Genomic DNA, 15353 nt, shown 5'->3' on the forward strand with positions numbered 1-15353 from the left:
TCCGGGATTGTCATTCGGCTGCTCGAAATTGCTTTGGGGAGCAAGATGGTAAAAAGACAAATACCGGCGTAGCGGGAACCGGTTCCAAAGCTAAAGATGGGCAGAGGAGTGACAAAACCAGACTGACTGTGCACCAAGAAATATAATGAAAGCATTCATGATGCCCCTTCCCCCCACCCACTGATATATTGTAGTTAACTGACAAGAGTAAGTCTGCCAGTGACCATATGAAGCCCACAGAGTGACAGAAGCCATTTGGGAGGCTGGGTGGCCTAGTGGATAGAATACAGTGTTGGGCCTCTGGAGACCTGGGTTCTATTCCCAGCTCTGCCACTGGTCTGATGAGTCACCTCACTGCACTGTGCCTTAGTTTCCCCATCTGTGTAATGGGGATAACGACACTGACCTCATTTGTAAAGCACTTTGAGATCCATTGACGAAAAGCACTAGATAAGTGGTAGCTATTGTTATGAATCAGCCCTGTGATATTATTCCTTTTCTAACTATTTACTGACCTGGATCAGGGACGGGGGTTTTTTGTTCCATGGTTGCACAGTGTCTAGCGTCTCATTCTTTACGCTGCTCCTAAGTGGTAGGGCAGGATAAATAATAGTGTGATCATCACTAGACTTGGAAGGATTTGATTTTTATTGGTAAATGTTAATTTCACCAAACACCGACCAAAAAATATTTCCATCGCTAATCACTGAAATGTACAGACAGGCACGGTAAGCAAAATGCTGTTTGAGAATGTATTAGAGTTTGATTTAAGGAGATTTACTTTGTATATTTTGACACGTGATGATGACAATTTGTGTTTTAACAGTTATAAAGCTTTCACTTTTTGACTCTCAGCATCTCCTGTCATTAAATAATTGTCTCCCCGCCCCCAAGTAATTTCCCACAACTGTGAACATTTAAATAGATAAAAATAGAAAAAAATGCTTAAAAATAACCATTGATATTGTCTGTCAAAATTTTTTTTAAATCAAAATTGAATTCTACTAATAAATATACTGTTAACATTCTGCATGTGAGGACAGCCCATGCATGGCACCATTTCATATCCAGGGTTCCCAGGAGTAAGGTAATTTTAAAATACAAACTAATGGTTGACTGGGGTCACAACCCAGCAAAGCGCTTAAGCACATGTGTAATGTTAAGCACACAAGTAATGCCACTGCGGTCAATGAGGCAAAGTCCCACATCATCACAGGTCTCTAGGAGTCTACTCCCATGGCTTTGAGGATCTTGGCCTACGTGTGTCACTGGCATGGGGTGGACATGGGTAGTACTCCAAACAGGGAAAGGATGCTGTTTGAGACATTGGTTTTCATTGTTAGCAAATGGAATTGCAGTAACCAAAGGAGAGCTTTTCAACCTTGCAGTTTCCCATCCAGCATCCTTGTCATGTAGCTTTCTAGGGCAGACAGGGGAAGAATTCAACGGACTGGTTTCAGTGGGATGGTTCCCATCAGCTTCAGCCAGCTTTGGACTGTGTGTATGAGCCATTGAGTCAGCTAGGGAACGAGACGTCCGAGCATACTCCATGCCTTCCCCGCCCCTGTCAGAGTGGGGATCAAGGTGAGGTTCATCCTGTAAGTCCCTGGGGGTGGGGATCAAGTTCTAAATACAGCTTTGTGCAGCCAAACCAAGGGAGAAGCACCCATATGCCCATGAATGTATAAATGGCCCCAGTTCCGCAAAGCACCTAAGCGTAGGAGCAGTAACCTTGGTGGTTAGTGGGAACACCCAAAGCCTCTAGCTGCAAACCTGCTGCCCCTCAGCAGCATGGCTCTGGCTCTTGTCCCCAAACCATGTGGAGTGACTGTCTGCAGCAGCTTTGGCCAGGTTGGCGAGAATGTTTGTCTGGCAGCTGGCAGCGAGCGTGGGAAGCAGGAAGAGCGTCGGGTATTTGAAGGCCATCCGAGAGGAGCCAGTTGTGATTTCCACGTTTCGGTAGATTTTTGGGTTCCCAGCTCTTAAACTCCCACTCAGACACTGCATGTGGAAATGGAGAAATGGCCTCAGGGCGAGTCCCATAAAATGTTCCATTTGATGCCCACAAATCCTTCCCCCACCCCCATACCTTACATGTCTCCAGCGTGGATATTCACTGTGGAATGGTACAACTCACTTGTAAGAGAGATGGGGGGCGGGTAACCTTCTTTCTGTTTTACCCACTAATTATGTTAATCATTTATGGTAATCATTTGCCAGTAATAAATACATTCTGGTGGTTGGGCTAAACAGCGATACGGAAATGAAAACATTCAGGCTGGTTTGCCTTGCTTCGTTAAGGGCAAGGCCAAAGTGAAAGCCAAAAAAGGCCCCCTTTGAAAATGAGATTTGATCTCCTAAATTAGTTAGGTGCTGTGATGTGACCACAGTAGCACCCAGATATCTTGCAAAATCTGGGCCTATCTCCATTACATTCCACGCAGAAGCTGTTGCTGATTTATGAATAGTAAGATTTGTCTCGGTATTGTAGGAGTGTGTCCACTTCATTTTCAGGGTCGATAAATACAGTTTTTGTCGGTTTATCTTGCAGACGAACAAAGCAGTGGCCAAGGGAGACTTCCACCAAGCAAGCTCCAGCTCCCGGCGAGCACTCTTCTTGGCCGTGCTGTCAATCACGATTGGAACTGGCATCTATGTGGGGGTTGCTGTGGCTCTGATCGCCTACCTATCCAAGAACAACCACTTGTGAGGCTCAGGAGAGAGGAAGAACCACCCGTGCAGCCCTCTGCAGTGCAGAAAACCACAGCAGCTTGGACTGCAATTTTCCAAGGCACCCATGAGACACACGTGCTGGTGTTGGATACTGGGAAGACAGGAAAGTGGGTTGATGGTTTATGATGCACCAGTCCTGCATCTTTTCATCCTCCAACTCTTCTCTGTTTTACACAATACTGTGTTTACAAGAATCTAGCTCCTGCTGGTGACCTAGAACTTTGCCCCCACCCCTGGTTTGCCCCGGCTTGCTCGTTAATACGTTAGTCCACACTGCATTGAACTCTGCAGGAGCACACTCAGCCACTGGTTCTTAGAGGAGCGAGCCCTCAAAGGGGAAGTTTTTCTTTGGACAGTAGGACGCGTTTGCTGAAGGGTGAGATTGAGGCCTCAGCATAGAACGGTGTTCCCTAATCTTCTTGCATTCAGTAGGCTGCCGTAAGAGGAAAAAAGAGAAAACGATTTTCCTTTCCTGCTTTTGTTTCATTTTCAAATGAAACTAATGGGGCGAGGCCGTGCATAGCGACAGCTAAGCATGAACACGCTCAGTGCACGGAACATGAGGTTCGTCTAGCATGGGCTCTGTTGTAAAATTAATCCTTCACGTCAGTCATGCTGCGTGGGTGACGCTCCTGAGCCACGTACCGCAGTCAGGCAGCCTCCGCCTCCCTGCGGGGATGATGCAGCAGCTAAAGACGAGCAGCCCTTGGAAATATGTCCTGGGCACGCAGGGGACTAACAAAGGGAGAGAACACTTTGTAGCCCACCCTGGAGCAGACTCAGACAGAGAACAGCAAAGGAGGACACTCAAATTCCTACATCATGGCACCCTAGCTCATTCGTAGAAATCATTTTCTCACTGTGCTGTCCTGCCAGACAGCTGGACGGGTACACGGGAAAGGAACTAAGTGTTCTCCTCGCTTCACAAGAGGCTTATTTGCTTTCTGACACCCCACCGCCTTTTCCTTTTCAAATCTCGCATTCCTTTCCAGAGCATGGGTTCATTAGCGAGAGATCTGTACATAATAATGTTGGAACATGGATCATTGCAAATGGCTGTTTTAATATTCACTCATTGGGGTTCTGTCAGCACCATTTATTTATCGAAGAAGGCCCGTGAGGATCATTTGTTCCAATTCTGTATTTCTTGTCTGGTTTCTCCCTTTGTTTTGGGAGGGAGGGGAGTTGGGGAGGAGTACAACCCCGTTCAGGACTAGTTTTCAGCTAGTTCTACAGTTCATTAAAACACGCAGCACTCAGCAGCTAGGGCAAGTGCTGGAGCTTTCTTTGGACAGCTGCAGCTGTCAGTGCCCTGTAATGTGCAGGGATAGCAGCCCAGGTGCTCTCAAGCCAGAGTTCATGCAATCAGGGAAGAAGATCTGATTCTGCACTGTAGATGGTGAAGGCCAAGATAATGCTCCCACTGCACCAGGCCCGAGGTGTAAAGCAGTGTCTTCCTCGTCCTTTTTATCCACTGTAAGAGCGGGGCAAAAAACAAAAGGGAGAGTGCAAGATAAACGCACAGCCGTTTAGGCTATAGCTTCATTACACCCTGACCACATGGATTTTTCGAGTGTGCAGCAACACACATCCTAACGTGTAGGTGCAAAACCTTAACAGCACCACCACTGCGTGCTGTAAGGGACTGGGTGTGGCCCCTCTTGGGCAGGAAGGGTAGTTAGCAAGGGCGAGGTCAGGGGAAGAGGGGCCGAAAGCTGAAGTGGGAACAAGTGAGACTTGGCTTACACCTGGCCAAGCGAACGGCGTGACGGTGATGGAGCCCGGGCTTGGGCTCTCCCCCACGAGCATACAGTCCAGGTGTAGCGTTTGAACAGTGCGTTCAGCCGTGCTACAAACCCTTGGGGGCGAGTCCCTTCCATACGGGTGTCCCCTGGGTGCTACGTGGTCCGTGAGCCAGCGTTAGCCCAGCACACCCATTAACGCTCCGCAAAGCGCTAAGGCGGGAGGGGATGCACGCCCCCAGCTCAGAGCCCCCAGCTCAGAGCCCCCAGCTCCGGCCCTACGTTCAGCTCAGGATTCGTAGCACTGGCCCATCCGTACGCGGGGCCCCTCTTGCTCCGCCAGCTCGGAGCACCCCAACACTGGGGATGTTCGCCTCGGGATGGCAATTTTTGACCCACCCAGTGGTGGGTTTTTCAGCTGTGTGGCTCCTTGGTTCCCCTGGGCAGACAAAAGGGGCAGTGCTGGGGTTTGGCTTTGGAGTCAGCCTTGGTGATAAAGCCTCTTGCTGACATTTTACGCACAGGCAGTGATGGGGGGGGGCAAGGCCCCCCATCCCCCCAAACTACAGTGAGCCCGACCCAGGCAGCAGGAGGCTCATGCTGGTGGCAGAGCACCCTTTCTGCAAGGCGGGGGGGCTGCAGCCACTACACCCACAGGCTCTAGCAACCCCCCCACACACCCTCCCGCACCCCTGCCCCCGCCCCATGCCCGGCAGCTGCAGCTATCTCCACGCAAGCGGTGCTCCCGTGTCCTGGGCAGCGAGTCCTTGGGGACCAGTGCCCCCTTGGGGGCTCCCGTGAGGCGGCTGCCACCCCTGGGAGGGATGGAGAGGCAGAGACGCTCTAGTGATGGCTGCTAGGAGAGAGGACTGGAGAGGTGTCACCCTAGCGATGACATCATCCCTGTGGGGGGGGGCTATAGAGCGCCCCCAGGCACTGTGGGGGTAGGGATGGGGGGAGCATTATTCCAGCTATTGGGGGGGGGGTCATCTCTAGGTTATGGGGGGGGCAATAGGTTGGGCTGGAACTTGGGCTGGGGGGGATCATCCTCAGGTTAGGGAAGGGGAAAGGGACTGGTGGGGAAGCATCACGCTTGGCTAAGAGGGAACAGTGTGGGGGGGAACATTCCCCTCCCCCAATGGGGCAGGGACTGGTGGGGTGTCACCTCCCCCCCCCCAATGGGGGCACAGGAGATTCTCTCCCAGTAGCAGGACAGGAGGGGGTGGAAGAGTTGGGGGTGGTGGTCCGGCAGGAGAGCTCTCAGGTCTGCACCACCTCCCTGCTGCCTAGCAGGGGGAATCCCCCCATGGGGCAGGCTGGTGGGGGAGTCACACATTGGGGTCCTACCCCTTTCCTGGTGACCAAAGTGGGGTTTGCCACGTTTGTCCAGAGGGGGAGGGGTGCAGAAGAGTCATCAGGGAGGGGTCTGTTGGTCCCTCCCTGGTGTGGAAGGAGGTGGTCTTCTCAGGGGAATCCCCATGGGGGCCATACGTGTGTGTTGTAGGGAAAGGCTGTTGATCCCTCCCTTGGGAGGGGGTGTCAGTGTATCTCTGGGATAGATGGCCCCTTGCCCCAAGAATCACAGCGACATTCCGGTTACTCCTGATCTCAAAGGACCGGTCCCTTACCCCTAGCCAAGTGCACGTTATGTCTCACACCAAACACAATGCTTCCAGCCAGACCTCTTGCAAACTGGAGATTTATTGAAAAGGAAAGCTATAGTACAATCCTATAGTAAACGATGTGAAGATGTATTAAATAGGAACAGGAAATGAGAGAGTTATTTACTGGGTTAAAGCAAGCAAACAGACACATGAATGAGTTACAGTCCTAGGATTCAAAAGGTAATATCAGCTTCTATAATCAGCAAGGGCTAGTTGATCTTCAGGGCTAATCCAGGCTAAGCAGCTGGGGATCTCTTGCTTATGCCTAGAAACATCTTCCCGTCCCCCTGCACCCGCACTCCACACATAGGCCAAGAGATATAGACATGCTTAGTTCACTTTGTCTGGGGGTTTTAATCCCCCTCCTACCACATGCTCTGAGCTGCAAATTGAGTTGCTGGAAGGAGTGCACTTCCCCGCCTCTTCATCACAGGGTGGGGCGCAGAACAGCAGTGAGAGTCTTTTGTTGCTGGTTTATCAAGCCAGATATGGGGATTTTCCAGTTGTAAGATCCACCCAGAGCTCGTGTGACATTGAAGGGTCTCCAATTTTGGCAGTGCGTCACACGAAATAACTCTTCTGTGTGGCTGATTCATGCGGTCCCAGAGGCTCGCAATACACCTGCTCAGATATTACACGACCGTATGGAACAGCTATTGCAAGTCAAATTAACCCAGGCAGCACTAAACAAGCATTCGGTAGAGGCTGATCACTACTCACTTCCTATCATCCTAATACCCACCCTAACACTATTAACTCTTAGGGGAGCCGGCTAGACACTAGCTATGCATCTGTCCATGTCCAGCTGGGACCTAGGGACCTTGCCGTGAGCTGGCACCTGGTCTGTCAGCATCACACAGGGAATGGAAGTTCTTCTCAAAAACAGTAATGGGGTTATGTGAAAGACACCACAGGATAGGGCATCTGCAGGATCTCATAGCAGAAGCCACTACCATTTGAGCAAGAAAAACAGCCCTTAGCACATTCATAGAATCATAGTCTATCAGGGTTGGAAGGGACCTCAGGAGGTCATCTAGTCCAACCCCCTGCTCAAAGCAGGACCAACACCAACTAAATCATCCCAGCCAGGGCTTGTCAAGCCTGACCTTAAAAACGTCAAAGGAAGGAGATTCCACCACCTCCCTAGGTAACACATTCCAGTGTTTCATCACCCTCCTAGTGAAATAGTGTTTCTTAATATCCAACCTAAACCTCCCCCACTGCAACTTGAGACCATTACTCCTTGTCCTGTCATCTGCTACCACTGAGAACAGTCTAGATCCATCCTCTTTGGAACCCCCTTTCAGGTAGTTGAAGGCTGCTACCAAATCCCCCCTCACTCTTCTCTTCTGCAGACTAAACAATCCCAGTTCCCTCAGCCTCTCCTCGTAAATCATGTGCCCCAGCCCCCTGATAATTTTTGTTGCCCTCCGATGGACTCTCTCCAATTTGCCCACATCCTTTCTGTAGTGGCGGGCCCAAAACTGGACGCAGTACTCTAGATGTGGCCTCACCCATATCAAATAGAGGGAAATAATCACTTCCCTCTATCTGCTGGCAGTGCTCCTACTAATGCAGTCCAATATGCCGTCAGTCTTCTTGGCAACAAGGGCACACTGCTGACTCACATCCAGCTTCTCATCCACTGCAATCCCCAGGTCCTTTTCTGCAGAACTGCTGCTTAGTCAGTCGGTCCCCAGCCTGTAGCAGTGCATGGGATTCTTCCTTCCTAAGTGCAGGATTCTGCACTTCTCCTTGTTGAACCTCATCAGATTTCTTTTGGCCCAATCCTCCAATTTGTCTAGGTCACTCTAGACCCTATCCCTACCCTCCAATGTATGTACCTCACCCCCCAGCTTAATGTCATACTCAAACTTGCTGAGGGGGCAATCCATCCCATCATCCAGATCATTAATGAAGATGTTGAACAAAACCGGCCCCAGGACCGACCCCTGGGGCACTCCACTAGATACTAGCTGCCAACTAGACACTGAGCCGTTGATCACTACCCAGTGAGCCCGATGATCTAGCCAGCTTTATATCCACCTTATAGTCCACTCATCCAATCCATAGCTTTTTTAACTTGCTGGCAAGAATACTGTGGGAGACCATATCAAAAGCTTTGCTAAAGTCAAGATATATCACATCCACCGCTTTCCCCATAGCCACAGAGCCATTTATCTCATCAGAGAAGGCAATCAGGTTGGTCAGGTATGACTTGCCCTTGGTGAATCCATGTTGACTGTTCCTGATTACCTTCCTCTCCTCCAAATGCTTCTAAATGGATTCCTTGAGGACCTGCTCCAGGATTTTTCTGGGGACTGAGGTGCGGCTGACTGGTGTGTAGTTCCCTGGGTTCTCCTTCTCTTTTTTTAAAGATGGGGACTATATTTGCCTTTTTCCAATTGTCTGGGACTGCCTCTGATCGCCACGAGTTTTCAAAGCTAATGGCCAATGGCTCTGCAATCACATCAGCCAACTCCCTCAGCACCCTCGGATGCATTAGACCTAGCTCCATGGACTTGTGTGTGTCCAGCTTTTCTAAATAGTCCTTAACCTGTTCTTGCACCACTGAGGGCTGCTCACCTCCTCCCCATACTGTGCTGCCCAGTGCAGCAGTCTGGGAGCTGACCTTGTCTGTGAAGATCGAGGCAAAAAAAGCATTGAGTACTTCAGCTTTTTCCACATCATCTATCACTAGGTTGCCTCCCCATTCATTAAGGGTCCCACACTTTCCCTGACCTTTTTCTTGTTGCTAACATACCTGTAGAAACCCTTCTTGTTACCCTTCACATCCCTTGGTAGCTGCAACTCCAGGTGTGATTTGGCCTTCCTGATTACACCCCTTCATGCTCGAGCAATATTTTTATACTCCTCCCGAGTCATCTGTCCAAGTTTCCGCTTCTTACAAGCTTCCTTTTTGTGTTTAAGCTCACCGAAGATTTCTCTGTTAAGCCAAACTGGTTGCCTGCCATATTTGCTATTCTTTCTGCACATCAGGATGGTTTGTTTCTGCGTCCTCAATAAGATTTCTTTAAAATACAGTCCGTTCTCCTGGACTCCTTTCCCCCTCACATTCATGCCCCTATATACATAGCCTACCACTACAGTGGGACAAAGCCATATTCTGTTAAACTGGGTCACACATGCAGAGAGCGAGTTGTGAATAGCTTCATGACTCATTGTCATTGTGGCAAGAGACTCCTCTATCATTGATATCATACTGAGACAGAGGGACGATCAGCGGGTTATTTCAAGTGCCTATACACAAATGCACGAAGCCTGGGAAACAAGCAGGGAGAACTGGAAGTCCTGGCAAAGTCAAGGAATTATGATGTGATTGGAATAACAGAGACTTGGTGGGATAACTCGCATGACTGGAGTACTGTCATGGATGAATATAAGCTGTTCAGGAAGGACAGGCAGGGCAGAAAAGGTGTAGGAGTTGCACTGTATGTAAGGGAACAGTATGGCTGCTCAGAGCTCAAGTATGAAACTGCAGAAAAACCTGAGTGTCTCTGGATTAAGTTTAGAAGTGTGAGCAACAAGGGTGATGTCGTGGTGGGAGTCTACTATAGACCACCGACCCGGGGGATGAGGTGGACGAGGCTTTCTTCCAGCAACTCGCAGAAGTTACTAGATCGCATGCCCTGGTTCTCATGGGAGACTTCAGTCACCCTGATATCTGCTGGGAGAGCAATACAGCGGTGCACAGACAATCCAGGAAGTTTTTGGAAAATGTAGGGGACAATTTCCTGGTGCAAGTGCTGGAGGAACCAACTGGGGCGGAGCTCTTCTTGACCTGCTGCTCACAAACTGGGAAGAATTAGTAGGGGAAGCAAAAGTGGATGGGAACCTGGGAGGCAGTGACCATGAGATGGTCGAGTTCAGGATCCTGACACAAGGAAGAAAGGAAAGCAGCAGAATACGGACCCTGGACTTCAGAAAAGCAGACTTTGACTCCCTCAGGGAACTGATGGGCAAGATTCCCTGGGAGAATAACATGAGGGGGAAAGGAGTCCAGGAGAGCTGGCTGTATTTTAAAGAATCCTTATTGAGGTTACAGGGACAAACCATCCCGATGTATAGAAAGAACAGTAAATATGGCAGGCGACCAGCTTGGCTTAACAGTGAAATCCTTGCTGATCTTGAATACAAAAAAGAAGCTTACAAGAAGTGGAAGATTGGTCAAATGACCAGGGAAGAGTATAAAAATATTGCTCTGGCATGCAGGAGTGAAATCAGGAAGGCCAAATCACACCTGGAGTTGCAGCTAGCAAGAGATGTTAAGAGTAACAAGAAGGGTTTCTTCAGGTATGCTAGCAACAAGAAGAAAGTCAAGGAAAGTGTGGGCCCCTTACTGAATGAGGGAGGCAACCTAGTGACAGAGGATGTGGAAAAAGCTAAAGTATTCAATGCTTTTTTTGCCTCTGTCTTCACGAACAAGGTCAGCTCCCAGACTGCTGCACTGGGCAGCACAGCATGGGGAAGAGGTGACCAGACCCCTGTGAAGAAAGAAGTGGTTCGGGACTATTTAGAAAAGCTGGACGTGCACAAGTCCATGGGGCCGGATACGCTGCATCTGAGAGTGCTAAAGAAGTTGGTGGATGTGATTGCAGAGCCATTGGCCATTATCTTTGAAAACTCAGGACGATCAGGGGAGGTCTCGGACGACTGGAGAAAGGCTAATGTAGTGCCCATCTTTTAAAAAGGGAAGGAGGATGATCCTGGGAACTACAGGCCAGTCAGCCTCACCTCAGTCCCCGGAAAAATCAGAGCAGGTCCTCAAGGAATCAATTCTGAAGCACTTAGATCAGAGGAAAGTGATCAGGAAGAGTCAGCATGGATTCACCAAGGGCAAGTCATGCCTGACTAATCTAATTGCCTTCTATGATGATATAACTGGCTCTGTGGATGAAGGGAAAGCAGTGGATGTATTGTTTCTTGACTTTAGCAAAGCTTTTGACACTGTCTCCCACAGTATTCTTGCCAGCAAGTTCAAGAAGTATGGGCTGGATGAATGGACTATAAGGTGGATAGAAAGCTGGCTAGATTGTCGGGCTCAACATTGGGTAGTGATCAATGGCTCCATGTCTAGTTGGCAGCCAGTATCAAGTGGAGTGCACCAAGGGTCGGTCCTGGGGCTGGTTTTCTTCAATATCTTCATAAATGATCTTGAGGATGGTGTGGATTGCACCCTCAGCAAGTTTGCAGATGACACTAAACTGGGAGGAGAGGTAGATACGCTGGAGGGTAGGGATAGGATACAGAGGGACCTAGATAAATTGGAGGATTGGGCCAAAAGAAATCTGATGAGGTTCAACAAGGACAAGTGCAGAGTCCTGCACTTAGGATGGAAGAATCCAATGCACCGCTACAGACTAGGGACCGAATGGCTCGGCAGCAGTTCTGCGGAAAAGGACCTAGGGGTTCCAGTGGACGAGAAGCTGGATATGAGTCAACAGTGTGCCCTTGTTGCCAAGAAGGCCAATGGCATTTTGGGATGTATAAGTAGGGGCATTGCCAGCAGATCGAGGGACGTGATCGTTCCCCTCTATTCGACACTGGTGAGGCCTCATCTGGAGTACTGTGTCCAGTTTTGGGCCCCACACTACAAGAAGGATGTGGAGAAATTGGAGAGAGTCCAGCGAAGGGCAACAAAAATGATTAGGGGACTGGAACACATGAGTTATGAGGAGAGGCTGAGGGAACTGGGGATGTTTAATCTACGGAAGAGAAGAATGAGGGGGGATTTGATAGCTGCTTTTAACTACCTGAAAGGGGCTTCCAAAAAGGATGGCTCTAGACTGTTCTCAGTGGTAGCAGATGATAGAACAAGGAGTAATGGTCTCAAGTTGCAGTGGGGGAGATTTAGGGTGGATATTAGGAAAAACTTTTTCACTAGGAGGGTGGTGAAACACTGGGAGGTGGTGGAATCTCCTTCCTTAGAAGTTTTTAAGGTCAGGCTTGACAAAGCCCTGGCTGGGATGATTTAATTGGGGATTGGTCCTGCTTTGAGCAGGGGGTTGGACTAGATGACCTCCTGAGGTCCCTTCCAACCCTGATATTCTATGATTGATGGGGGTCAGACTAGTCATTATGTAACTACCTGAGCCACTGCTAGTTACTTTATGAGAATATTCATGAGCCCTAGAAGTTCCACAAAACTGTAGCCTGAATTAATAGCTGAAAATTCTTCGTTGTTTGCTTTCTGTCATTCATTATTAGTCTCCTGTTTAAGAAATGCCATATGCCTGACATGACCAATCACACATGAATAATGAATAGCAAACAGTCAAAGTGAGACCATTACAACCAACTCGAATTATGAAAACCAAGTTCAGACTAGCCAGCAAATACTGAACAAAGAACGACATAAAAACAAACGGGGGACTGCTGTGCAAATAGAAACGTTCCTAACTTGCCTTCAATGGAGCTAGGACCATTTACATGAGCTAAGGATCAGCTCCATTGTGTAAATGATCTGCAACAAACAAGCTTTACCTGCAGTGATGATGCAGCAACGTGGAGCAGCATGATTACTCTCCCCATAGTACCAGCTGTTCCTTAACCTCATTGCATATGTTCACCACCGAGCAAAAGCATCAAATGCCCTGTCACTGTACACTTCACCTGTGTGCATACATAGCCAGGACCACTGCAAACAGAACTCACTGAGAGACGCACAAATTGCCTACTACAGAAAAATATTGATAGCCCCTGAGTCAGCCAAGTTGCCTTCAGGCATCAGTGATCTGCCCCATGACTCCACACCAAGCAAAGACTGTCCCAATAATTATGCTGCGTACTGGTGAGCAGGAGATGTGGATTTTAATCAGGAGTGCTGCTATTGGCTTGTCGTGTGGCTTAAACAATGCCATTTCATTCCCCAGCCGTGAGCCGGATCTGGCTAACGCTAATCTACTTTAGAAGTGCATTGAGACTGGAGCTAGGTGAAATTTTTTGGACAAAACTATTCACAAATTTGACACAAATAGTTTCAGCAATTCACAAGCCAGTTAGAGGCTAGGGGCGGGGTAGGAGATGTTGGTGCCACTGATGTCCCACAGCCCGCCTCCCACCCCCCACATTTATAACATTTAGCTTAGTGGTTAGGGCTCTCCCTTGGGGTGTGAAAGATCCTGAGTCACATCCCTGCTCTGGACCAGGACCAAAGGAGACTTTGTCAATTAACCAACAACTCCAAAACATTTCATAGTTGGATTGACGCAAACTAACATTTTTCTTCAACTTCCAGCAAACAAACAAAAAACCGTTTATTGCCCCAGCTCTAGCTGAGAGAGAGCCTGGACTCATTAATATGTGTAAAGTACGTTGAGGAACTCGGGTGGCAGATGCTGCTGCAGAAGTGCCAAATACTAGTATTATATGGAGACATGGCTAGCACCTGTACATGGTCCAGACCCGAGATACAGACCAGGAGTGGGCAAAATTATGAGTCTTATTCACAGAAGCCAGGGTTTTCCAATTCTAGTGCCAAGACACCAAGATCCCTTATTGTCATCAGCTTCCCCATCTCCTCCCTAGCCACCGAACAATCGTCCCCCAAATATGAGTACCCAGGGAACACAGACCCCAGTTCATATGGCATAGCTGCGACATCCTCCCTAGCATACATAGCTATGCCTCCTGCTTTCCCCTCTGACCCCTTGGAACACCACTTGCCTTGCCGCACTCCACCTGGGCCCTGCCGGCGTTTCTGGGCCTTCGCTCCTCCCACCGCCAAGACTCCACGTTGCTCAGCAGAGTTCCCACAATGAGTGACTACAAACCTGTCTCTGCCAGCAAGGGAATGCACTGATTGACTCTTGTAACGTAAAGTACTATCAAAGGGTCATGCGTACAAGCCAGGTGTTCTGCTTTCTTTATTGATTGCTTGCATCTCCTTCCTTGGAGGCATCAGAGGTGGCCATGGCTGGAGATGGGACATTGGCCGGGAAACACCAGGGCTGTGAGGTGGTGCTGAGCTGTCTGGTGCTTGCTCCCATGTTCACGGCCATACCAATCACCACAGCTAGGGTTGGGAAGGAATTTTCCGCCAGCTCAGATTGGCAGCGACGTTGGTGAGTTTTTGCTGTCCTCTGCAGCATGGGGTGCGGGTCACTTGCCAGGGATATCGGAGGCTCTCTCACTTCAGCATTTCCCTGCCACTGCGGTGGCCTCAAGCACAGGCCTGTTCTCTGCCTGTGGCCCATACTAGTCTAGTCTCCGGTGGGCTGCAACACTTTGGGCAGGATGTGTTTAACGTGCAGGTGGAGGTGGCCTGTAATATATAGGAGATCAGGCAGGATGACCTGCTGGTCCCTTCTGGGCTATGACCACAGAAGCCTCAAGGTGATCTGGAGCGAAGGCTGGTGCTTCCTCACTGGCATAAACAAAAGAACCCCAAGTCTGGTTTTGGAGAGAGGCTGAGGTTTGGACCTATTCTTATTTAATGATTAACCCACTGATCCAGCCCTACTCTAGCTGTGTGCTGAACACATTCCAGGCTGGGACGTTGCTGTCCATATAGAAATGCCAAATGCATCTCTCATCAGGCACTCTGCAAATGAGGAAATGAGGCCAACAGAGATTAAAGTGGAAGCTGGGAGAAGAACTAGGCCACTGGCTATTTGTGAATTTGGTCTCTTTAACTCTCTGAGAGGCATTTAGATTCAAGCTCCTCAAAACTAACTAGGTGCCTAACTCCTCTTTGGTTTCAGTGGGAGTTAGGCACCTAAATATCTGTGAAGACCTGGGCCCTAGCTACTGCAGTGACTGGCACCGTTATTATCATGGGAGTGTCCCCAGGTTAAGGAGGGACAAAAAAAACAACAGACTGGAAGCTGGATCTATGCTACAAGGGCAGCATCGCTCTTCAGCAGCCATCTGGGAACAGTCAGCAGTTAGCGTGCTTCATGCCTTGTTTCTGGTTGTTTAGCTTGGCCTCTCGCTGCCTCTGAGCAGAGCTTCTGCAAGCGAGTCACACTCCAGACTTCCCAGGGAGAACTGGGGAATTTATCTTCGACTGACAGAGCAGTAAATGATGCTCTAAGCTACCGAGGTCTCCACTGTAAGACACTGAGAATCAATGAAAGTATCTCAGTGGTTATGAAATCCTATCAACCAGTAGCTGTAATGTGTAATTAGTCTCTGAACTGACTGTGTTATTTGCTCAGAGTCCATCTAAGCAAAGCATCTGAGTTCCCTCGAA

At 49.1% G+C, this 15353-nt stretch overlaps 1 protein-coding gene across 6 annotated transcripts in view; it reads left to right on the forward strand.

The window, feature by feature from the left end:
• Nucleotides 1-15353, forward strand: part of SYNDIG1 (synapse differentiation inducing 1) — a 136168-nt gene that overhangs the window by 95939 nt on the left and 24876 nt on the right. For 5 of the 6 annotated variants that reach the window (XM_073335339.1, XM_073335338.1, XM_073335334.1 and 2 more), the window contains exon 4: nucleotides 2552-3995. The exons of the other annotated variant lie outside the window; for it this stretch is intronic. In XM_073335339.1, the coding sequence (XP_073191440.1) occupies nucleotides 2552-2710 (159 nt within the window). In that variant the 3' untranslated portion in view covers nucleotides 2711-3995. Of the gene's footprint in view, nucleotides 1-2551; nucleotides 3996-15353 lie in introns of those variants that run through there. 6 annotated transcript variants of the gene reach the window in all.

This window comes from Lepidochelys kempii, chromosome 3 (genome assembly GCF_965140265.1).
Source record: "Lepidochelys kempii isolate rLepKem1 chromosome 3, rLepKem1.hap2, whole genome shotgun sequence".
NCBI classification, from domain to species: domain Eukaryota; kingdom Metazoa; phylum Chordata; order Testudines; family Cheloniidae; genus Lepidochelys; species Lepidochelys kempii.